This window comes from Myotis nattereri, assembly GCF_964212035.1.
Source record: "Myotis nattereri genome assembly, chromosome: 12".
Classification (NCBI taxonomy): domain Eukaryota; kingdom Metazoa; phylum Chordata; class Mammalia; order Chiroptera; family Vespertilionidae; genus Myotis; species Myotis nattereri.
In genome coordinates this window covers 57,116,753-57,140,151 of record NC_138087.1, presented here as the reverse complement: position 1 = coordinate 57,140,151, position 23,399 = coordinate 57,116,753, and the positions used below count along the sequence as shown (strand labels likewise).

The window sequence follows — 23,399 nt, the reverse complement described above, 5'->3', positions numbered from 1 at the left end:
TGCTTTTGTTTGGTGAATTTTTTTTTACCATGTATATTACTTTTATAATGGGACTAGTTGGTAAAAATATAAGAAAAAAACACAGTAAGTAGAATAAGACAAGGATGCAATTACTTAGGATTTTCATAGAAATGAAAGTCTCTATTAGACCTTCAAAAGATAGTCATCATCACCTCTATTGTGATGAATGGATCCAACTCTGGAAAGGAAAGACGATGTGTCATCCCGGACACTGGGCCTAAGGGGTTGCTCTATCCCTGTAACTCACTTGCTCAAACACTTTCCATGGCTCTCCCTTACTCTCGGAATAATCCCACTGTCTTTAACCTGGCACTGAAGTGTTTTGCAGTTTGAGTCTTGTGTACTATTGAGACTTTTATCTTTATGCTTCACCTAGAACAGTGGTTCTCAACCTTGGCTGCACATTAGAATCAGCTGGGAATCTTTTTAAAATCCTGATTTCTGGGCCTCATCCTCCGGAAATTCTGTTTCTTTGTTATGGGGTGGGGCCACAACATTAGTAACAAAGAAACAGAATTTCTGGAGGATGAGGCCCAGAAATCAGGATTTTAAAAAGATTCCCAGGTGATGCTAATGTGCAGCCAAGGTTGAGAACCACTGACCTAGACCTTTTCTTTCAGCCCTACTGGCCCAGATTCTAAGGGCATTACCACCTTTGCTCTGCCAGTGCCATGACTCTAATTCCTTCCTCATGCCCTCATCAAGTGTTGTTCTGTTTGTAACTCTACATATATGAAACTTAGTCATTTAACAGTCAGGTACTGAGCACCTACTGTATGTCTGGCCTTGTGCTAGGGTTTAGAGCAGCCGTGGGCAAACTATGGCCCGCGGGCTGGATCCGCCCATTTGAAATGAATAAAACTAAAAAAAAAAAAAAAAAAAAAAAAAGACCGTACCCTTTTATGTAATGATGTTTACTTTGAATTTATATTAGTTCACATAAACACTCCATCCATGCTTGTGTTCCAGCCCTCCGGTCCAGTTTAAGAACCCATTGTGGCCCTCGAGTCAAAAAGTTTGCCCACCCCTGGTTTAGAGCCATAGCTCACAATTTATGGAAACCAATTACCCCCTATCAGAAGTTAATGTTATCATGATGAGCAGATGGCATCAGCAATGTGCAGGCAGGGCTGCTCTTGGTAGAATCTTTCTCTTTCCCTCTTCCTGGATTGCACACTCCCCAAATGTCAACATGGCTCAATTTCTCAATTCCTTCCTGTCACATTCTCAGTGACACCTTCTCGACCCACCCTTTTGTAAAATAACATCCCATCCTCTGACCTATTGACTTCGATTTGTTATGTTCTCTTTATTGTTTGAATAGCACTCATCACGCACATCCTTTCATTACTTGGTGTATTTACAGCTTTTCCAGCACCTAAAACAGTACCTGGCCCACAGTACCTTTTGTTGAGAATAGAAAGAGAATTGGCCTAGATACCAGAAGACCTGGGTTCTAGTAACAGCTCTCCTCCAGGAAAATCACGTGGCCCTTACCACGGTGCAGCCTCGTTAAGCCTCAGCCGGCTCCTCCGTAAACTGGGGGTGACCGTTTGGTGGCTGGCAGGACTGCTGCGAAGATCATACAGTGTTATAGGCCCAGAGCATACAGGGCCTTCAACCTGAGCGTGGACAGAATCACCGGGAGGGCCTCTTAAAACACAGTTGGAAGGGAGAGCTCCACACTCGGTTTCTAGTTCAGTAGGTCTGGGGTGAAGTCGGAAAACTTGCATTTGTAGAATGTCTTCCATGGAGCTGATTCTAGAACTACAGCTGAAGAGAAAGGCACTGGAGGCGCTCGTAGTCATAAGGGCCCTGCCCAAGGACATTCTGCGGGGACAGCGTGGACCCATCTGTTCTCTAATTCGGTCAACAACTATTTAGGAAGCGGCGCTGGCCAGGCCCGCGCGGCGGTGGACTCAGGCGGGGCGCCCAGCGCTCTCGCGCCCGCGGCGTCAGCAGGGCCGGGCACGGCTCGGACTCCACACGGGCAGGGAGTCTCCGGAGCCGCCCGAGGGCCGCGAGCGGGCGCGGAACAGGCAAAGGCGGGCCCGCGAGCCAGGGCCTCGGCCCCTGCTCGGAGCTTCCCGGCACCCGCGGTCCGCTGGCCGCGGTGGGGACGCGACCTCGCTCCGGGCGCGCGCCCGGCACGCGGTAGGCGCGCGGGCGGGCGGAAGGTGGCGCCAGCGCGCGGTATCCGGGGGCGGAGCCGGCGGGGCCGACGGGCTCGGGCCCTGGGCCGTGATGGGCGAAGGCGGGCTGCCCCCGGCCTTCCAGCTGCTGCTGCGTGCCTGCGACCAAGGCGACACGGAGACGGCGCGGCGGCTGCTGGAGCCGGGGGCGGCGGAACCGGCGGAGCGCGGCGCGGAGCCAGAGGCTGGGGCGGAGCCGGCGGGGGCCGAGGCGGCCGGGCCCGGGGCAGCGGCGGCGGCCGGGGCGCCGGTGCCCGTGGACTGCTCGGACGAGGCGGGCAACACGGCGCTGCAGTTCGCTGCGGCCGGGGGCCACGAGCCGCTGGTGCGCTTCCTGCTGCGCCGCGGCGCCTCGGTCAACAGCCGCAACCACTATGGCTGGAGCGCGCTCATGCAGGCGGCCAGGTGAGGGGCCGGGGGCGCCGGGGTGGTGTCCAGAGGTGCCCAGGGTCAGGCGGCCAGACCTGCCCGCGGGGCTCCTCCCCGCAGACGCCCCAGGAAGTAAAGAGTCAAGGATTCCTTCGAGAAAGTTGGGATGTAAACTTTGAGCAGCTTTGGGATGCGACGAGGCGTAGAAGCGGTTTTTTAATAACATAAAATCAGAGTCTTAGAAACATCGGCCTTTCAAAACAGAATCTGGACACTGCGAGTGGGATCTTAGAGACTCAGTCTTAGAGGTTCATTCATTCCTTCTTGGAACAAGGGTTTCCTGAGAATCGGCTTGGTGGTGGGGATGCTGCCAGACCCAAGTAAAGTCCCCACTGCGGGCAGCTCACATGCCAGTGGGTAGACCCGACAAGGGAGCAGGCTTGGCAGGGTAAGTTCAGGGAGAAGCTTTCTGGTAAGGCTGATGCATATACTCAAGTGGAGACCTGGGGATTTCTAAGAATTAATCCGGACAGAAGCGGTGGGAGGTGGGAACCCGGTGATAGGAGACCCATCAAAGGTTTGGAAGCAATATGGAACATAAAGCATTGGTAGGATTGTTAGACAGAGGTTATGGCTGGGAGGGGGGCCGGGAGGAGTGGGAGATGAGCTCCCCTTGGAGAGATGAAGGCAGATGCCAGGAGCAGGGCTGGGAGAGGTTAGCTGTCCTAAGGGCACTGGGGAGTGGTGGAAGGTTGTAGGCCAAGTGAGTGACAGAATCAGATTGTTTTGGAAAATCACTGTAACAGTAATGAGGATGGATGGGACAGGTGGGCTAGAGTCAGAAAGGCCGGTCTGGAGGTGATTGCAGGGATTGTGGAAGAGGCGATGTTGGCTTGGACCAGAGCAGAGACAGTGGTTGGGAGAGCAAAGAGATGAGTTTGAGATGTACTCAGGAAGCTGGATGGGCAGGGCTTGAAACCCTGATATAAAGAAGCTTTGGTGTACAGTGAAGTCTCTTACCCTGTCAGCCAACTACTGAGGCCCCACACACCCCTCAGTTTCTTGTGGCAGTTCCCCAAGGAGGGAGCGCAGGTGATCCATAATTTGGGGTGGATATTGCCAAATTGCTTCCCATACCATGTATTAGTTTCCTATGGCTGCTGTAACAACTTTCCACAAAATCAGCAGCTTCTGCCCTCACATCTGACTCTGACTCTTATGCCCCCCTTTTCCACAATTAAAGGACCCTTGTGATTCCATTGGGCCCACCTAGGTAATCTAGGATACTCCCCATCTCAAGATCAGCTGATTAGCAACCTTAATGGTTAATAATTCTATCTACAACCTTAATTTCACCTTTGCCAAGAAACCTAACACAGGTTTTGGGGATTCGAGTGTGACTGCCTTTGGGAACCGATTATTCTGCCGCCACGGCAGTTACACCAGTTTACCTTCCCAGCGGCAGTGTAAGCGAGCGCTTGTTTCCCTACAGCCTTGCCAACAGTGTGTTAGCAAACGTTAGGATTTCTGTGTCTGCTGGGTGAAAAATCTTATCTCAGTGTAACTGTGATTTGCATTTGTTAAACTGTGAGTGGAGTAAAGCATCTTTCCCTACGTCTGAGCCATTTGTTTTTCCAAAAGGCTATGAAGACACAGTGTTCTTAGTCATAATGCCGATGATATTTTATTTCTCCGAGTTCTTTTCCAAGTGTTACACAGTTGTTCTAATTAGTTGGTATTGCTGGAAAATTTTCATTCTGCCTTATTTTCAAATATGTCATTTTAAACTGCTGTGTGAAAGTTCGTCCATGGGGCAGTACTGTGGTTTGCTGGACCATTCCCCAGCCATTGGGCATTTGTTTCAGTCGTTCTATAAACACACTTTGGGAACACATCCCAGTGAGGGAACGTATGCCTGTTGGCATGGGCTATGCAGTGTTTCATGCTCTTATCTGGATGTTGGGACCCTTTGTCTTGACATCTGATTTCTTGCCTGGAGCAGTCTGGGAGGAACTTTAGGCCTTTGGAGCTATCTCCACCTTTCCCCCGAGGTTCCCTGTCACTCTTAGGCTTTCTTTCAGGCTTTAAAGTGCCAGGTGAATCCTGGGCCTTGGTGCCTGTCTGTGCCGTGGCCACGTCTGCTCATCTGTCTCTGCCATACCCTCTCTTGAATCCACACCCTCTCTCCTTCCCCTCTGCCTTAGTCCAGACCACACGTTGTCGGGGCCTTCCACTGCTCTCCCTTCCTCCCGGTGTGCCCTCTCTAACCCAGCCTCTACAGAGCTTCCACATCTTTCTGAATGAGCGTTTGGTTGTGCCTCTCCTGTGATGGCTCCCCTGCTAAGAGTCCTTCGCGGGGCATTGAAACTCTCACCTTCAGACTCCTGCCCAGTTCTCTCTCCTGCTTTCCCTCTAGGCTTCCTAAACTAAGCTCAGTATAGGACCCAAATGATAATAAACCTAAACTCAGGCCAAGATGGTTTCATTCAGACTTTTTCTTTGTCTCCCTATAGTTTCTTTGGAGGGAGGAACATTTATCGAGCATTTACTGTATGCCAAGAGAATTATCTCCACTTTACAGATGAGAATCTGAAATTACAAAATTTGCCCATGAGCATATAGCTAGTCAGCAGATTTGGGAAATCCGACTACAGAGCTCTCACCATAACCACATACGGGAAGCCCCTTCTACCCTCAGTGAAGCCCCCCTCTTCCTGCCAGCTTAGCTTCTTCTTGGAAGCCTGCCATGACACACCCCCCCTGTTATTTGGTCTCTTAGCACTGGAAGGTCCCCTTCCTCAGTGGCATCCAAACCTGCCACACATCAGAATCACCTGGATGCTTTTCCAAATCAGATTCCCGAGTTCCCTTTCTGGGGGTTGTGATTCAGAAGACCTGGTAGAGAAGAAGGGAAGGGCAGGGGCTCTGTGTGAGAAGAGGCTCCCCAGCGATTCTGTCACACGGTAGTTTTGGGACCCACTGATGGATGCCTCATCTCTGATTTCCCATCCAGTGCAGAGGGGCCCTTAGTGAGCCCCTTGATGCCTTGCTGAGCGAGGTTTGTGACTGCAGCACCTGGCATGCTTCAGGATGTCTCAGAGACCCCTTTTCACCAGTTTTTGCTATTAACCAAGTTCTGCAGGATGGTCAAAGTCACCTGATTAATTTCATCTAATTAATTTTATTAATCTTGATGGAGCAGGAGACTCAGAAGAATTAACCTAAACTCTGTTAACTAATAATTGAGAGAACTTTCCTTCTTCTCGACAACATGGCACTGTTTGCTGGAATTTATGGTACAAGTGTCTTGATTTTTGTCCCTTGCAAATTAAGAGCCTCTGGATTAATTACATTCTTCTTTATTCCTCCGTTTCTCTTACGGTGCTGCTTTGGAAGCATTAGCTATGACATACTCTCTTATTTACTCTTATGAGAATATGGTAGACTATGACAGCCCTATGAGAGGATTTGAATTGCCCTAGACAGCGCCTAGACATTGTCCCTCAGTTGGTGATACTGACCGGTAGTGCCCTAGCTTTCTGCTGCCTACTGAAGGTTATATGGTCTGTCTGTCCCTCAGATCAGACTGGGCAAATGCATGGTCGTGTGCCAACAGGTTCCAGTCTGTGCTTTTCCTCCCTGAATCTAGATAACACCTCAGAGTGCCTCAAGGCAGTGCTCCCACCCACCACCACTTTCGGTGGAAGAGAGCATCTGTTTATCATCCCAGCTCCTTATGTTCCAGAGCTCATCATTGGATCAGCCCAGGCCAGTGGTTGGCAAACTGCAGCTCGGCAAACCACGGCTCGTGAGCCACATGCGGCTCTTTGGCCCCTTCAGTGTGGCTCTTCCACAAAATACCGACTTCTGCGCATGGGCCACGAAGTTTCAATCGCACTGTACGTGCGCGCCCGCACGTGGTATTTTGTGGAAGAGTCACACTGAAGGGTCCAAAGAGCCACATGTGGCTCGCGAGCCGCAGTTTGCCGACCATGGGCCCAGGCTATCCGAGGCCCTGTGCCTGGACTGCAGTTTGGTTTCTTGTGGATGCTTTGATATCAGAAATGGTTATACTAATGGTTTTTTTTTCCTATTCTTAAAATGATAACCTTTATTGATCACTTACATTGTGTCAAGAACTGTGCTTAGTGCTTTAAATGAATTAACTAAACTCAATCCACACAAAACCTTAGGAAGTAGGTACTATTGTCACCCCCATTTCACAGATGAGGAATTGAGGCTCAGAGAAGTTCAGTTGCCCAAGACCACACGGCTGGTAAGTGGTGGAGTCAGAATCCCATCCAGGCAGGCGCTCCCAGCCTCTGCTCTCAGCCATGAATCCTGTAACTGACCATTTTCATTTTGGTGTTGGCCACAGAAAGCTACTCGCCAAATTTCCCTGCTGCTAAAGGGGAAGGTTGGCCTTTTTCCTTTCCTTTTCCTGCCTTTCATTTCTCCTCCTGCCAGTATGGCAGAGCTGGACTCTCCGCCCAGTGCTCTGAGTGATGGGAGTATGTGCCAGGTCTTTAAACACAGGTGTTAATGGCAGAAATTAATTGGTAACATAGCAGCTGTTCAGAAAGCCCCATCTTCCCAATCTTCAGTAATTACCTATTAAAAATTTAGCCTCCACAAAATTATCTCAGCCTTTGTTGAATCTTTTTATGTTTTCACCCTGATTGAATGACCTCTCGGGCTACCCCATGACTTCAGAAAGCATTCCAAATGTCAGCATTCTGCTGAAATTCAGCCCTCTTCTTCCTTGGTGAAAATATGTTAAACCAGAAGAGCGGGGTTTGGGGTTTTAGGTCTGAGTTCAAGTTTTGACTCTGTCACTTTCAAATTTCTGGATTACTGCTTTCCATTCTAATCTTGATTTCCTCATCTGTGAAATGGGCGGTTTCTGAAGATAAAATAATATAAAAATGTGACAGTACCTCATAATCTGCTGTTAGGAATTATATACTAGATGTTTTTCTGACGCTTGATAACTAAATAGTGTAACCTTTTGAATTCTCTACTCCAGTGGAGGATATACCAGTCCATTGCCTGTCTCTGGACCATCCTCTACTGCAGGCGTCCTCAAACTACGGCCCGCGGGCCACATGCAAACACAAATATTGTATTTGTTCCCGTTTTGTTTTTTTACTTCAAAATAAGATATGTGCAGTGTGCATAGGAATTTGTTCATAGGGTTTTTTTTAAACTATAGTCCGGCCCTCCAACGGTCTGAGGGACAGTGAACTGGCCCCCTGTTTAAAAAGTTTGAGGACCCCTGCTCTACAATGTATGCCAGCCATTCAGTCATTCATTCACGTAATTGACAAAATTTATTGAGCTCCACTATGGGTCAGCCACCCAGTCCTCCTGTCTTTGGAGAGTCTCATAATTGGTGAGTACAGATGAGCATGGCCAGAGGGTACAGTGTGAGAGTTGGGAGGCGATGAGGTTGACAGTCGGTGGGTCTTCCGGCAGGGGGAAGTGGCCGTCAGATTTAGGGTTTGGGAGCGTCATTTTCAGGCTGGGGACTATGATGGAGGATGAGCAGGAAGCAGGGAGACAGGCTGAGGTTGCAGCTTTCTGCCTTTGAGTGTATTCCAGCTGGATTTGCCCTCTCCCTGCTCTTGGAGAAGAGGACAGCCCCGGTCCCCCTGCAGCTGGAGGAGCCAGTTCACCAAGCTCTCCCTCCGTGGGCAGCGCTCTGTAGGCTGAGGTGACCTGGTGCTGTTAAGGTTCATGTCCCAGAAGGTATTTGTAAGTTCAAAGCAGAGTTCAGCCTTGGCTCTGCCTCCACAGGGAGGAGGGAGGCCCTGGGTTGAGCTGAGCTACAAGACCCGCTTCCGGAAAGGAGGCGTGCACAACAGGAGATTTAAAAGGCTGCCTTGCAGATGCAGACGGTGCGCAGGTATTATGGTCTTGTAAAACCTGGCAGAGCTGGCCCCTCTCTTCTTGTCATTCTTTCCTTGTTAGTCCAGGCCTCTTCCAGCTCTGACATACAGCTCTGAGCCCAGAAAGAGTGTGCCATCCAAAAGTGCTGTGAAACAGGACTTTTCCTCCCTCTCGGGGCAAAAGAAGAGAGAGATTTTTGCTAGGAAGAGGCATCTGTTTTCCCTTCCTGGTGTTAGAGAGTTGGTGGGTGCTTATTTGTCTCCCCAGTGTCTCAGGAGGGCCTTTCCTCAAGCTTCACTTGGTGGTGGGGCAGGGGGGGGGGGGAGGGGCGGGGGGGTGGGCAGGGTTAGTGTCTGGCCCAAGGCCCAAATCTAAGCATCAGGCAGTGTACTAGTACATTCCTGCCAGCAGGTGGCAGCAGGCCTCTGGCGGGATGTTCAAGCCTATTTCTGACCACAGCCTTGCCACACCTCTTGGCATGGGGTCCTGTGTGCCTCCTCTAGAAGGACCTCCTCTCTGTGTGCATTTGGAGAGGGAAAGGGTAGACATGAGTCAGACATGGGCCTGCCCATAGGGAGATCAGCATTGGCAGATGACCAGGCTACAAAACAGAATAAAATGACCTTTCTGAGATGTGGGAGGCAGCGTGGTGTAGGGGAAAGAGGGAGGGCAGCAGGATTTAGACAGACCTGGGTTCTGATCCTGACGCAGCTCCTTACTGGCTGGGTAACCTTGGCATGTTGCATAATGTGAAATGATTACGATGATAATAGCTAACATTTGCATGGTGCTTCCTTTGGCCAAGCACTGTTTTAATAATTATACATTTATTATATATTTAGGTATATTAACTCAATCCCTAACATTTCCTTGAAATCTGTACAGCTACATCCCATTTTACAGATGAGGAATTGAAGGCACGAAGAAGTTAAAGTTCTTTTTCGAGGTCATGCAGCTAGTGGATTCAAACCTAGCAAGGCAATGGCTTACCTTTGTGGTGGTGCATATGCAGGGCTGGCCCCAGACGTGCCTGGCACCAGAAGAAGGCCTTTTATTATAAGCAACTCTTAGGGCTTCATGACAAATGAGCATTTAAATAAGTGTTTCCTTATCAGTGCTCCATGTTTAGTGTCACTGATTCTCCATCTTCCTGGCAGATTTGGGCACGTGAGCGTGGCACACCTGCTTTTGGATCATGGGGCCGATGTCAATGCCCAGAACCGGCTGGGGGCCCGTGTGCTCACTGTGGCCTCTCGGGGTGGCCACCTGGGCGTGGTGAAGCTGCTCCTGGAAGCTGGTGCCTTCGTGGACCCTCACAACCCCTCAGGCGAGCAGCCGGCGGCAGGGGACAGCAGGAATGAGCTGCTGGACATCACAGCCCTGATGGCTGCCATCCAGCACGGACATGAGGCCGTGGTGCGTCTGCTGCTGGAGTGGGGCGCGGACCCCAACCACGCGGCACGGACTGTGGGCTGGAGTCCGCTGATGCTGGCAGCGCTCATTGGAAGGCTGGGTGTGGCCCAGCAGCTGGTGGAGAAGGGGGCCAACCCCGACCACCTCAGTGTGCTGGAGAAGACTGCCTTCGAGGTCGCGCTGGACCGCAAGCACAGGGACCTTGCAGATTACCTGGACCCACTGACCACCGTCAGGCCCAAGACAGGTCAGGCTGCTTCTCTTCACTCTCTCCCCCACTGTGGCTTCACAGAGGACCCTAAATTGTTTTTTTTTTAATATATTTTTATTGATTTCAGAGAGGAAGGGGAGGAAGAAAAAGATAGAAACATCAGTGATGAGAGAGAATCATTGATCAGCTGCCTCCTGCCCACCCCCCACTGGAGATGGAGCTCGCAACCCAGGCGTGTGCCCTGACCGGGAATGGAACTGTGACCTCCTGGCACATAGGGTTGACACTCAACCACTGAGCCATGCCGGCTGGGCTTCAGTTCACTTTTGAGGCTTTTCAGCACCTAGTAATGTGTCCTGTTTCTTTTTTTCTTTTTTGCCATCTTTCTGGCATTTAAAGAGCTGTTTGAACAATCCTTAGCAAATCTGCCATAGGACACAGTGCGTTTCAAAACTTCCAGTTCATCACGTGCAGTAGGACCGTGAAATGCCATATCACACACAGCCTCAGTACCCTCGTTCTGTGATGGGTCTGACTTCAGTGACAGGCGGCCCAGGCTGTAATGACAGGTTGCAGTGTATAAGCGTCTAGGACTGAAAGGTGAAAATCTGAAGGAAAAGCCAACTGAGGGACCTTGGATGGGTTGCCTGAATTCACCTAGCTTCTGTCCTGTCGTCCACAAATGGGGGACAAGAGTAGCACCATGTCATAGGACTGCTGTGAGGATTAAGTGAGGCCACCTGGCCAAGTGTGGGTACTTGAGGGGTATTGGGAGCTGCCATCCCCCTGTTATTGTTACTGTTGTCGTATTTGACAGGATCGGGTCATGGCTATGGGTACAGACTTCCTCGTTGAGCAGACCCAGGTTTGAAGCTAGTTCTTCACTTTGTGGTGTGGCTGGATGGACTTAGGCATGTTCATTGTCCCTTCAGGACTGCTGTGTCCTCTTTCCCCAAAGAATCATAATACATGTGCTTACCTCGTAAGGTTCTGTGAGCAATAGTAAGGTAGGTGCCTGTAAAATGTGTATCTAGCACCTGGCACATAGTTAGCACTCACTAAGTAGATGATTATAATAGGTTTTAATTGACCATCGTTCATTTAGTTAGTATGAGTGCCTACACTGTACCAGGCACTGCTCTCAGTACGTGGGATATGTCAATGAGCAAGTCAGTCCCTGCCACTGAGAACCTTGGCAATAAACAGGAACTAGAGTAGAATATTAATTAAATAAAATAAGCTGCACAGCACGGTAGGTGGTGTCAGGGGGGCAGAGTAGAGGGTTTGGAGTGGGCGAGTGGGGGTGATGCACAAGGAGGTCCTGGCCTCCTTGAGGAGGTGAGACTTAAACTCACTCAGGAGCTGAGGGAACATGCCGTGCGGGCTGTCAGGAGAGTCTCCAGGTAGGACAGCAACAAGGACCAAGGCTGCGTTATGAATAATGGTAGGCTATTAAAGAAATAATAATAATAGCCACTAGCTCTTTTTGTGGGATGCCAGAAATTCACCCCACCAGGGACTTAGGGACCCCTAGGTCTTTCTTCTCAAATTAGCAGTAGCAGGCTGTCTTGGAGGCTCTAACTGTCATTGTGACACCCCGTCTACCCTCACTGTGGTGGTTTCTTGGGCTAAGGCAGGGTCCCCAGAGCTGCTTTAATACTGATGCAAAAAACCGGATCCAGGAGTGAGGAAGGGACCAGCCCAGGGTCACTTGACATCAGGGGCACAGCTGCCCCAACCTCCTGGGGTCAGGCTAGACCAGTGATGGTGAACCTTTTGAGCTCGGCGTGTCAGCATTTTGAAAAGCCCTAACTTAACTCTGGTGCCGTGTCACATATAGACATTTTTTGATATTTTCAGCCATAGTAAAATAAAGACTTATATTTTTGATATTTATTTTATATATTTAAATGCCATTTAACAAAGAAAAATCAACCAAAAAAATGAGCTCGCCTGTCACCTCTGACACGCGTGTCATAGGTTCGCCATCACTGGGCTAGACTGTCAGTGATTCATTTGTAGCAGATGGTTGCTTAGCAACCAACATTAAGGCCAGGTGACACGCTTTTTTCTGTCAAAGGGTCTTGGCATGAGAGGGCACCAGCCCACAGCAAATTAGACTCTGAAACACTTAAAGGAACACATCGTATTTATTAAAACTAAAATGCAGATTCGTTTCATAATAGTATTTTACAGGCAAAATCAGACACTTGGTTCCATGTCTATACTTCCTTTCACAACCCCGCAGTTAGTAGTCATCCTTGCTGGGGTGGACGCTGGTCACTAGTAAAGATCACAAAAATTGCACTTTGAGTAAGCCCTGACCGTTTCTGAAGCATTCCCCTCTGTTCTATTGGTCCCTGCAGCCACCATGTGGCCCACACATGAACATGTAATCCCCATGTTAGCGACGAGGAGACAGATGGTTCTAGAAATGCACTCATTCTGATATGCTGACTCTGGACTCAGTGCCCCCTGGGCTGTGCTGCAGCTTCCTCTCAGCTGCCCTGGGGGCTGATCGGGACCAGAGGTTCAGCCCAGAGCCTCAGGTTTCCTCCAGCAGCGGCTCCATAGCTGAGCTGGTCAAAGGCGGCAGGAAGTCCTGCCTGCACCACCCGTGAGAGGACTGGCCATGATGATGTCTGCTTTCCGACAGGAGCAGGAGCCCCACTAGTCGAGCTTGGAGGAAGGTGACGGATGAGCAGATGAAGGAGAGGCTGGCACTGGATGGGTCCAGCAAGGCCCAGCTTTGGGGGTCAGAAGTGGGAGGAGTGGGGGTTCTACCCTAGCCAAGCATGAACATGTCAGGTGGGAAATCACCTGAAGGGAGCTGTGTCTACAGGTCAGGGGCAGGGGGGTTCAGAATCATATGTAGATTGCTGCTGATGTGGGAAGGAAAGCAAAAATTGACATTGGCTCCCCTGGAGGCCATATCCATGACCTTCTCCTGGGCTTAGCTGCTTAGCATCTCAGGGTCCTCAGCTCTGGACTTATCTCATGGTTGTCCATTTTGTTTTTAGGAGAAAAGAATCATTCTTGCTTTTAAAAATTTTCATAGGAATTCAGATTCTTCTAAGACTGTGCTTTTCTGTCATACCTAAGACAGGACATCCCAGAGTTTGGAATGCCTAAAACTTTGTGAGTGTGGGATCAGGGAATAGTCCGCTGCTCACTCACGCCATTTTGGCCAAGCGACCTCCCAGGTCCTGCCTCTGAAGCGTTTCCCGACACTCTGATAATAACCCTTCCCGGAGGGCTGCTGGATTCGCCTGCTACTTAGGTCTCCAATTCCACTGCTTTTGAAAAGTAGATCATTTTAAAAGTTAGGCTGTGCTGTTACATGCTTGTGCTTTCTGTTATATTAAACCTTAACTTTAAAAATCCTTGTTTACCTAGATGAGGAGAAAAGGCGACCTGACATTTTCCATGCATTGAAAATGGGTAAGTGCTTTAGAAAATCTTTTGGGATATTTAAGTATACAGTGCCACATTCTCCCGACCTAGTATCTAGTCCTCTTCAAGGCCACCCAGAGCATTTGAGAAAGAAACAGGCGTTTTGTTGTTTCTTGACTCTAGTTTCACCCTGGAGGCTGGTTGTTATTATGGTGCTTCACCAGCAGATTCCAGCCTGCCCTCCATCTCTCCAGACAAACCCTGTGGTTAGGTCCTGGCTTTTGCCTACCTCTGAAATGGTAGGCTGCCCACCTACCTGCTTCAGTATTTTTGTGATGTAGAACTATTTAGCCTAAAATTTCCTCTTCTGATATAGACCCCACTTCCGGGAAGCCCTCCTTGATCCTCAACGACATGAACTCTCTTGCATGGTCATTGCCCTTTCTCTGTTTCCTTCATCTGTCCTCTTAAGATAGCAACATTTCTCTCTTTTAGGAAAGCTATTTGTATGGTTGTCTCTGTCCTTTATAGACTGAAGGATTTGAGGGGCGGGGGGGGGGGGGACGGCTACCTCCGTCTCATCTTTGGAGCTCCTATGGTGCCCAGCAGCCCACCGCAGAAGCAGGTTCAGCAAGTGTTTGTTAAGTGAACCCACTGGATACATAAGCCTGCGGTGCCAGGCCCATGGATGATTGCTTCTGTTTGTAGGAAACTTCCAGTTGGTCAAAGAGATTGCTGACGAAGACCCCAACCACGTGAACCTGGTCAATGGGGACGGGGCAACCCCCCTGATGCTGGCAGCCGTCATGGGGCAGCTGCCTCTGGTGCAGCTGCTGGTGGAGAGGCATGCTGAAGTTGACAAGCAGGACAGCGTGCATGGCTGGACGGCCCTCATGCAGGCCACCTACCACGGGTCAGTGCCAGCCCCACTTTCTCAGCGGCAAGGCTGCTAGGATGCTCAGGCTGGGATAGGGTTCCTGATGGGGCTTTCTGGCCCTGAGACCTACAGATAAACCCCACGGCTGTGAAGTTGTTGGGCATGCAAAAAAGACTGAAGAAGTGCAGGCTCATTCTTTCCTGCGTTCCCGCCCTCCTGTGTCCAGATTTCCCATGACTTCGTCACAGAACTTCACCAGTGGCCATGCGCACCAGGCAGCAGAAACTTTTTAGGAAAAGTTTTTGCAGGTTGATTTCAATTGAATAGGGTGATTAGTTTGTTTGGGGTTTGTTTTCTTATTTGATGAGTTTCTACTTCCACCTCAACACCTTGGCCTCTGGGGGGTGGCTTCCATGTGCGGGGGTCCTGATCTGGGTGGGGGGAGGGGGGCCTTGTGTAGTCTTGGTGGCCAGGTGGTTTTGGGGCAGAACCTTCGGTGTTCATTTTGTCAACGGAAGGAGCACTTGGGCTTTGATTTCCTTCACGTTCGTGTCTGACCTGCCCACGGGGTAGGGGCCGAGGCAAGTGAGACTATTTGCAGCTCCCCACGCTCTTCTTGCACACTCGGAGACGGGGCGCTGTAGCTAATATCACGTCTGGTTGCTCAGGAGCAAAGCCATGCTTTTGTTTTCCATGGGTCTACCTCTGGCTTTTTCTTTCCTCCCCAGGAATAAGGAAATTGTCAAATATCTGCTAAACCAAGGAGCTGATGTCACTCTTCGAGCAAAAAACGGGTACACGGCCTTTGACCTCGTGATGCTGCTGAGTGATCCTGGTGGGTTGTTTCAGGGAAAGGGGCCTGCATTGCCTTTTTCAGGCTGGGACTCCAGATAATCACCTGTGTTTTAAGCACTTGCTTATTCAAAGGGGAAGCCACTCTCAAGCCCCAAGAGCTCACCACATGGCTTTCGGCAAGTCACCCCCTTCCCAGCAAGGGCTGGGCTGGGACCAGGCAGTCCCTGAGGCCTCTCCTAGCACCAGCCTCTGGGAGCCTGGAGGAGGGAAGGCCAGCAAGGCGTGTGTCTGCCTTGGCAGTCCACACGAATCCTAGAATGGTATCTGTGCTTCATAGCCAGGAATTCTGAGGGACTCAGGAGGAAACAAAAAGGCCCTCTGACAGCAGAGTTAGAGGTGGAGCAATGTCCCCTCAGTTAAATTGTGTAGGTGGAGGCTGCCTGGTCAAGGGTGCCATACTGGAGGCTCCTCTATTACCAGCCCGCCTCTCTTGGTCTCCACCTGGCACCGTACCCCCCCTTGGCCCCTCCCCGAGTGTGACAGGCCCTCCTCTGTGATCTGCAGCTTCTAATGAGCCAGCTCAAGAGGCAGGGTCTCTCTGTTTATAATCCCGGAGTTTTGAGCCCAGAGAGGGAGAGGCTGAGAGGCTCTCCCAACCCCCCAGGCTTTGAGCCCTGAGCCAGATCCCAACCTGCTGGCCGTGGGGAAAGAACTTTTATCTCCGCAGTCCCAAGTGGGGTTACTCCCGCTGCCAGTCCTAGCTACCGGGTGGCAGGCCAGAGTGTCCTTTCTCATCAGCAGCATTGCCACCCTCCCCGCTCCTCCCCACACATCACACACCTGCTTGGTACCATTTCATCCTCCTGGGGCGGGAGGGAAGCAGAGCTTCACACCGTCTTACGGAGGGAGGTGACCGAGACCAGGGGAAATTACTTGACCCAGCGGGAGAGATGGGCCCTCTGCCCAAGTCCAGTGAGCTCACTCCTATTGTTCAGAGTGAGTCTCTCTGCGACCCTAGGCTGGATGGCACAGGCTTTTCTGACAAACTTCGTCTCTCACTGTGCCTCTTCTCTCTCGCTCCCTGCCCATTTCCCCTCTCTCTTTCCCTATAAAATAATCTATTGCTAGTGGGGTTTTTTTTCCCTAGTGGGTTTTTTAATGAAGTTTTCTGCCTGAAATTTTTCAAGAAACACATGCTTATTATTGAACTAGAGGCCCAGTGCACAAATTCGTGATGGGAGGGAGGATGGCCAAGGGGAGGGACCACGGGAGGTTGGCCGGCTGTGGGGAGGGGCTGCAGGAGGTTGGCTGGCCGGGGGGAGGGACTTCAGGTGGTTGGCCAGCGGGCCCCCCAATCCGGGCTGATGCAGGGGCTAGTCAGCCAGGGGGAGGGACTGTGGGAGGTTGGCTGGCTGGCTGGCTCCCCCAATTGGGGCTGATGGGGGGCGGGGGTGTCAGCCGACCACCAGAGGTTGGCTGTGGGAGAGCACTGACCATCACGGGGCAGCTTCTGCATTGAATGTCTGCCCTCTGGTGGTCAGTGTGCATCATAGCAACCAGCTGACCTGCCATTCAGTTGTTCGGGCGCTTAGGCTTTTATATATATATAGATACTTGGAGAGAAGAAAATAAACAGGCGTCAAGAGAAAAGCACTGTTAATAGTTTTCAGTAATTTCTTGTTTCTTGCTTTTTCTATAACCTAGTTGAATTAATAATAACTAATAATACTTGACTTTTCTTATGTGCTTACTGTATGTCAGGAATTCCCTTGAAACCTCCAGATACCTTTATGGAGGGGCACTACAGTTGCCTCTTTTACACAGGCACAGAGAGGGTCCTTAATTTACCTGCAGGGAGGTACCTCTGTTACCAGCACCCCTCTCCTGGTCTCCAGAGAGGCCTGGGGCAGACTTTGAGCCTCTGCTATCTGGCTGCAGAGCCCATACGTTTTAAACAATACACTCTGCCTTCCTGTGGGAAGAGAGCTTCTGTTTTTTCTTTCTGGTTAAGTGGGTTCAGTGCTGCTGGACTTTTTGCCTTTTTTTTTGGCACCTTGATCATAGAATAACAAAGACTCTGGAGCTGCAGGGCTAATTCTAAGGCTGACAGGGGTCGTCTTAGGCCCAGTCCCCATAGCCCAACAGACATATTTGCAGGTAAAACGCTGCCTTTTGTGCCCATAGACACGGAACTTGTTCGACTGCTGGCATCTGTCTGCATGCAGGTGAATAAAGACAAAGGCCGGCCCAGCCACCCGCCACCCCTGCCCTGCTCGAAGGTCCGACAGCCCTGGAGCGTCCCAGTGCTGCCCGATGACAAAGGCGGGCTTAAGGTTTGCCTTTTCTTGTCTTAAAAGGCTTCTGAGAGTCAGATGGGTGAGGATGCCTGCCACTTCCTGTTAACCTAGGGCTAGTTTAGGCTTAGGGGTGGGGTGGGGTGGGCTTGCGGGGGTGGGAAGTAAGATGGGGATGACAGTAGGGAATGATGGGGACTGGGGAAAACTGGGGTGATCATAGCCACTTAGTGACATCAGTGTCTGCTTTGCAAGAATATGGGTCCTTGTGACCAGATCTTCCCCCGCTTTTTTTTCCCCAGAGGAAACTAGAAATCCAGATTTTGATGTGGAAACTCAATTTATAAATGTAGGGAACTTTTTCAACTTCTGCGTGATGTAGTCCTGAGCTAGTCAAAGGGAACACCTCTGCTCCCACCCAGGCCATCTGCTTTGTGTGTAGAACATTCTGGTTGTGCCATTCTGGGGTCTCCCTGTGGCCCAGCAGCTTCTTCCTAGAAACACCAAAACCACGCTCCCATTGCTTATTTCTAACTGCAAGCCTGGTGTTTTTCTTTGAGTTTCTCATCCTCCCCATCTGCTCTACTTATTTGAAATCAAACTTATTCTCTCCCAGCCCCCCCGCCCCCCATTTTTCTGAGCTTCTAGTGCCTCCTCAGATCTGCAGACTTGGCATTCCTTTCCTGTGGTGGCTCAAGGCCTGGGATTCTTCCTCACAGTGCTGCTGGCCTGGCTCCCTCTGGCCTCACTGCCATCTCCGTAGGCCAGGCCCTCACAGCCTTCCTTTGGGCTGTGCCAGTTACCTTCGACTGCAACCGCCCTCTTTCTAGGTGGGGAGGCATCAGCTACAGTGACACATGGCCAGGCCTTGGTATGGACACCCTAACACCTCTCACATTGTCACTGGGATCGGGGGAAGAGCTTATGCAGTGATAGATGTTAAGGTGTTTGGTGTTGCCTCTGTGTCCACCTCTCTGTTCTTGACTCGCTGTAGGACTGAGCAAGGAGCACCCCTGCCTGGGTCTCCATGTCTCAATCTGTGCAGTGAGGAGATTGATTAGACAAAGGGTGGCAATTAGGGTTCACTGCCACCGCCAGCCTATTGGAAATGGCTCCTAAGGGCAGGGTCAGGAAGCATTTAGAGCAGTGGTTCTCAACCTTCTGGCCCTTTAAATGCAGTTCCTCATGTTGTGACCCAACCATAAAATTATTTTCGTTGCCACTTCATAACTGTAATGTTGCTACTGTTATGAATCGTAATGTAAATATCTGATATGCAGGATGGTCTTAGGCGACCCCTGTGAAAGGGTCGTTCGACCACCAAAGGAGTCGCGACCCACAGGTTGAGAACCGCTGATTTAGAGTCAGGGTTTCTTGGGAAAGGGTGCTGTCTGTGGTCCCTTGGTAATGCCTGCCGTGGGCCCGGGAGAGGGGAGGGGAAGCAAGTGTGAAGTAGTCCCTGTCCCTGGCCTGGGTGTTCCTTTGCATGACCTCTGCTCTGCATCCCCTTGGCAGTCCTGGTGGAGCCGAATGTCCAATCGGTTTCGGAAGCTCAAATTGATGCAGACCCTGCCCCGTGGGCTGTCCAGCAACCAGCCGTTGCCCTTCTGTGATGAGCCAGAGCCAGCACTGGACTCCACAATGCGGGCACCCCCCCAGGACAAGACAGGCTGCTCTGGGCTCCCCAGTGTGGCCCCCACAATGAAAGACAATGGTAAGAAAAAGCTGCAGGGGTGGTAGAATTTCCAGAATGGTTAGACCCAAATCCTCTGCCCTGTGTCCTACCTTCTAGGCTGATATCCAAGGGGAGATGATGTTGGAATGTGATGGTGCAGCAGAGTGGCTGCTCTGGCAAAGAAGAGACTTAGGCAGGGACACAGATGCTGTCAGCATGGTAGAATCAGGGGAGCTAGTGGCAAGAGCCCTGGGTTCCTGTCCCACACACCCAGCTGAAGGACCTGAGGTCACTGAGAGGTGGCTTTCCCACCTATCAAACGTGATGTGTCTCTGGCACTGACAGTGTTTTAAAATAGAACGCGTTACCGGGGGGCGGAGGGGTAATGAGCTCCCCCACACTGGAGGTATTCAGCAGGTTGGATGACTTTGCGAGGGCGCTAAAGGAGATGCCCGCACTGATGGGGAAACTGTTCAGATCAGACCTCTTGTAACAAACGCCCCACATCTAGGCTAGCTCCTTTGGCACCACTGTCTGAGACAGACTATTGAGCTGGGGGCGCCACTGTCTGACCCAGCACGGTAGTGGTTTATGGAAAAGCTGAAAACATGCTCTGAGATACATTTTTAATGCTTTCCTTTTATTCAGATATTGAATACCAGTTATTATTAAATATTTAATCTCCCAGGAGAGTTGGTTGACCAGGATGAAGGCCAAGCTGGTCACTCACTCATCCTCATGCCACAAACTCGTGGGGGTGGGGGGGTGGGGGTGGTCATTTCAGGAAACTTCCATTTGTCTCTCAGGTCCCGGGAGCACGAGGGGAGAAAAGGAAGATGTGTTATTGACAACCATGGTGAGTGCGGGGCTTTTCTAAAAGCATTTCGGGTCTCTCCCGGTCATTAGTTGATTGGTTTACAAGGAGGGATGTGGGCGTTTGTCGTTCTTGTGGTGGTCACAGCTGGGATTGCCATCACGATGTGTTACAATGGGTACAGCTCTGGCACCGAGGAGTCGGGACAGATGCCAGCCCGAAACCGTGGGCAAGGCTGTGCTGGCGCTTAGAGGGCAGATGGAAGTCCTGAGGACGGGGCACTGAAGGGTAGGAGTAGATGGGTGACATTGGACACTTGGTAGGGAGAGCCCAGGGGAGAGGACTCATAGAGGATGTTCCAGCCTGAGCGAGGCCTCGTTTTCTCATCTAGGGATGTACAAGGTTAAGTTCAGCTGTAAGTAATAGAAAGTCCCCAAGTAACAGTGGCATAAATAAGATAGCAGCTTATTTCTCTCATGTAAGTGAAGTTCAGGACTGGTACGTTCTTCCGTAGAGTTAGGCACCTTGGTTCCTCTACCCGTTGGTCTCCTAGGGATGGCTTCTTAGTCAAGGTGGCTCTGGGCATTCCAGCCAGCAGGAAAGAAGAGATGGCCATGGGCACATATCAGGTGTCTTTGGAGAGTTTTTCTGGAAACTCACATTTCACTTCTTTTTACCTCAAATTGGCCAGGATTTAGTCACACAGCCACATCACACTGCATAGGAGATTGGGAAATGAAGTCTTTGTTCCAGGTGCTTGTGTGCCCAACTCAATATCAGGGGCATCTACTAAGGAGGATGTGGAAGGTGGATACTGGGGAACAGCGAGCTAGCAGTCGCTGACTTAGGGATGCTATCTCTCATGGTTGTGGTTTTAAAATAAGATCATCCACAGGAAGATCTTAGCATAGTGCCTGGCTCACAATGAGCTCGTTCATTATCTGCTGTGTGACCTTAGACGTGCTACTGCACCTCTCTGGGCTTCATGTTCCTCCACGCTTGGGACTGAAGTCCATATAATTGAGACCCTGATCTGGAGGCTGGCCAGAAGAGGGCAGTGTTGGAGAGGAGACGGGAGCAGAGGAGCTGCCTTAGAGTCCTAAGCTGCCTCAGGACCTGCCCAGCAGCGATGAGTCTTGACCTGAATCTGCCTGCTCCTGTCCACCATGCAATAAGTATAAATTGGTGTCTCTGCACACTGACAGTGGGAGCTTGTACTATCTGACATTTGATAATATTAAAGAGCAATACTAACTTTCAGTATGATGACAGAAAGGCTGTTACTGACATTTGGGAAGATGCTGTGAAATATAAAGAAGAAAAATAAAATCACCCATGATTACACATACAATCATAATTGGCATTTTGTGGTATATATTACTTGAGCATTTTTTCTAACATTTTTAGCACCTATGAATATGATATCATGCCATATATATATATATATATATATATATATATATATATAAAAATATATATTTGCTAACATATCTGCTAATATATCTGCTAATATATATATTAGCAGATACTTAACACAGCCCTTGTACCAGCTGCTGTTTATATCACTTTAGATATATGCACTCATTTAACCTCTCTGACAACCGTGCAGAGTAGGCACTGTTATCATCATCCCCATATTGTCCCGAGCTTGATTTGTTAACAGCTTTTCATTTTTTCTCTGTCACTGAACACACTCTGTCCCCATTGCATCCAACCACTGCATAGCGCAGCATTCCATCATGGGAATGTGCCTGAGTGACAGTGAAGTCTGACCTTTGGACTCCGGGGTTTCTAGTTTTTTTTGTTGTTGTTTTAAAGTCCTGGTGAATATCCCGTGTCTCAGTTTCCCCCACTAGCCTGATGATTTCCTCGGGATAAATATCTAGAAATGGAATTCCGGGATCAAAGGGTGTGAATGCCATTGTTTTCTAGAAATTGTGCAACAATTTAGACTCTCAGCTGAAGGAGTGAAAATGTCCTGCTGTGGTGGGTTTGTAGCTGAGAGTGTCCTAAGTCATCTTCCAGTGCAGCCCCCTATTTGCTGGATGGAATGGCTGCAGTGCAGCGGGAACAGCACTTGTTCACAGATTCTGAAAAGCCCAGTGCAGCCATGGTGGGAACCCAGGGGGCCCTTCTGCCTTGGACCTCTACTGTCCTACCTCCCCATGCCCTGTAGAGGGCAGCAGTATGCCCACCTGCCCCTTGGCAGATGGAAGCTGGCTGGGGAGCCCTGCTGAGTGGGCATTTGCAGCCATCCTTGCAGAGATGCCCAGCTTGGAGGCAGGTTTAGCTGTGGGATGCCCTTCCCTGCGAAGCACCATCTGGCACGAAGTTCAGTCTTTTCTTAATTAAAGTTAGTGTGGACTGTGAATGCTTTTCCTTGACAGTCCACCAGTCATTGTGGAGATTTTATGCTGACCCCAGATCACATTTTCAAAATTTTAAATTCAATTACAGTTAAAAATGCCAGCCGTGGGAGGTGTGGCTGGAGAGTAGGATGGGTGTGGTGGGATGAGGACGGGAGTGTTTGCTGGGCTCACAGAGAGCTAGCCCATGCCTGCCAGTCCCCTCCTCTCTCCCCTCCATCCTAAAACCCCAGCTGTGATCACACCAGTCTCCTTGCAGTTCTGCACGTGGCCTGCTTCTCCCCAGGCCTCTCCACATTCTGTTCCCTCCATCTGCAGTGTCCTTTTCCCTGTCCTCACTGGGCCAGCTTGCACTGGCCTTCGGGCTCAGCTCAGGTGCCCCTCCTCCCAGATGCCCTCTCTGCCTGCAGCAAGGAGTGCCTCCCCTGTGCTCTGCCAGCTCCCCTGCCTGCCCCACGGCACACCCAACATCACGTGGCTTCACCTCGGCCCTCTATCCTCTTCCTGTTCTAATTGCGCTGCTGGGGATGGTTCCAGAAGCCAGGAACTGGAGCAGAGCAGATGTGGGTATTGCTCAGTTGCTGGGAGGAGAGCTGAGGACACCATGTGGGTTTCTGGCTTGGGTGGAGGGGTAGATGGTGCCCTTCTGAGAAGCAGAAGAAACCTGGAGTCTTTCTCTCAGAGCTGGGAGCCCCCTGGGGCCTTTGTCTAACCCACAGCCTGTCTTTTTCAGCTTCGAAATGGAGCCCCCTTCACCAGACTTCCGAGTGACAAGCTGAAGGCAGTCATCCCCCCTTTCTTACCCCCTTCCAGCTTTGAGCTGTGGAGCTCGGACCGGTCCAGGACATGTCACAACGGGAAGGCAGACCCCATGAAGACTGTGCTGCCCCAGAGAGCCAGCAGGGGCCACTCCATGGGCAACGGGAGCACAGACATTGTAAGTCGCCCAGCTGACACACTTTGATGTGTCACTCACCGCTCACTAAAATAGTGATGTGTTGTAGGCAGAAGGTCATCAGACCCACTAATCTAAATAAAGGTTTTTAGTTTATTTTCTTAAGTCAATGACATCATTTACCTAACAAAACTC

General features: G+C 50.5%; 1 protein-coding gene across 1 annotated transcript in view; it reads left to right on the top strand.

Annotated features, from left to right (window-relative positions):
* Positions 1 to 1,761: 1,761 nt before the first annotated feature.
* Positions 1,762 to 23,399, top strand: part of ANKS6 (ankyrin repeat and sterile alpha motif domain containing 6) — a gene marked incomplete at its 5' end in the record, with an annotated part of 43,319 nt that continues 21,681 nt past the window's right edge. Inside the window, 10 exons of the mRNA XM_081103144.1 lie at positions 1,762 to 1,821; positions 1,906 to 2,618; positions 9,629 to 10,131; positions 13,492 to 13,536; positions 14,197 to 14,401; positions 15,094 to 15,200; positions 17,345 to 17,493; positions 18,970 to 19,168; positions 19,936 to 19,985; positions 23,043 to 23,246. Of these exons, the coding sequence (XP_080959270.1) occupies positions 1,762 to 1,821; positions 1,906 to 2,618; positions 9,629 to 10,131; positions 13,492 to 13,536; positions 14,197 to 14,401; positions 15,094 to 15,200; positions 17,345 to 17,493; positions 18,970 to 19,168; positions 19,936 to 19,985; positions 23,043 to 23,246 (2,235 nt within the window). The remainder of the gene's footprint in view (positions 1,822 to 1,905; positions 2,619 to 9,628; positions 10,132 to 13,491; positions 13,537 to 14,196; positions 14,402 to 15,093; positions 15,201 to 17,344; positions 17,494 to 18,969; positions 19,169 to 19,935; positions 19,986 to 23,042; positions 23,247 to 23,399) is intronic.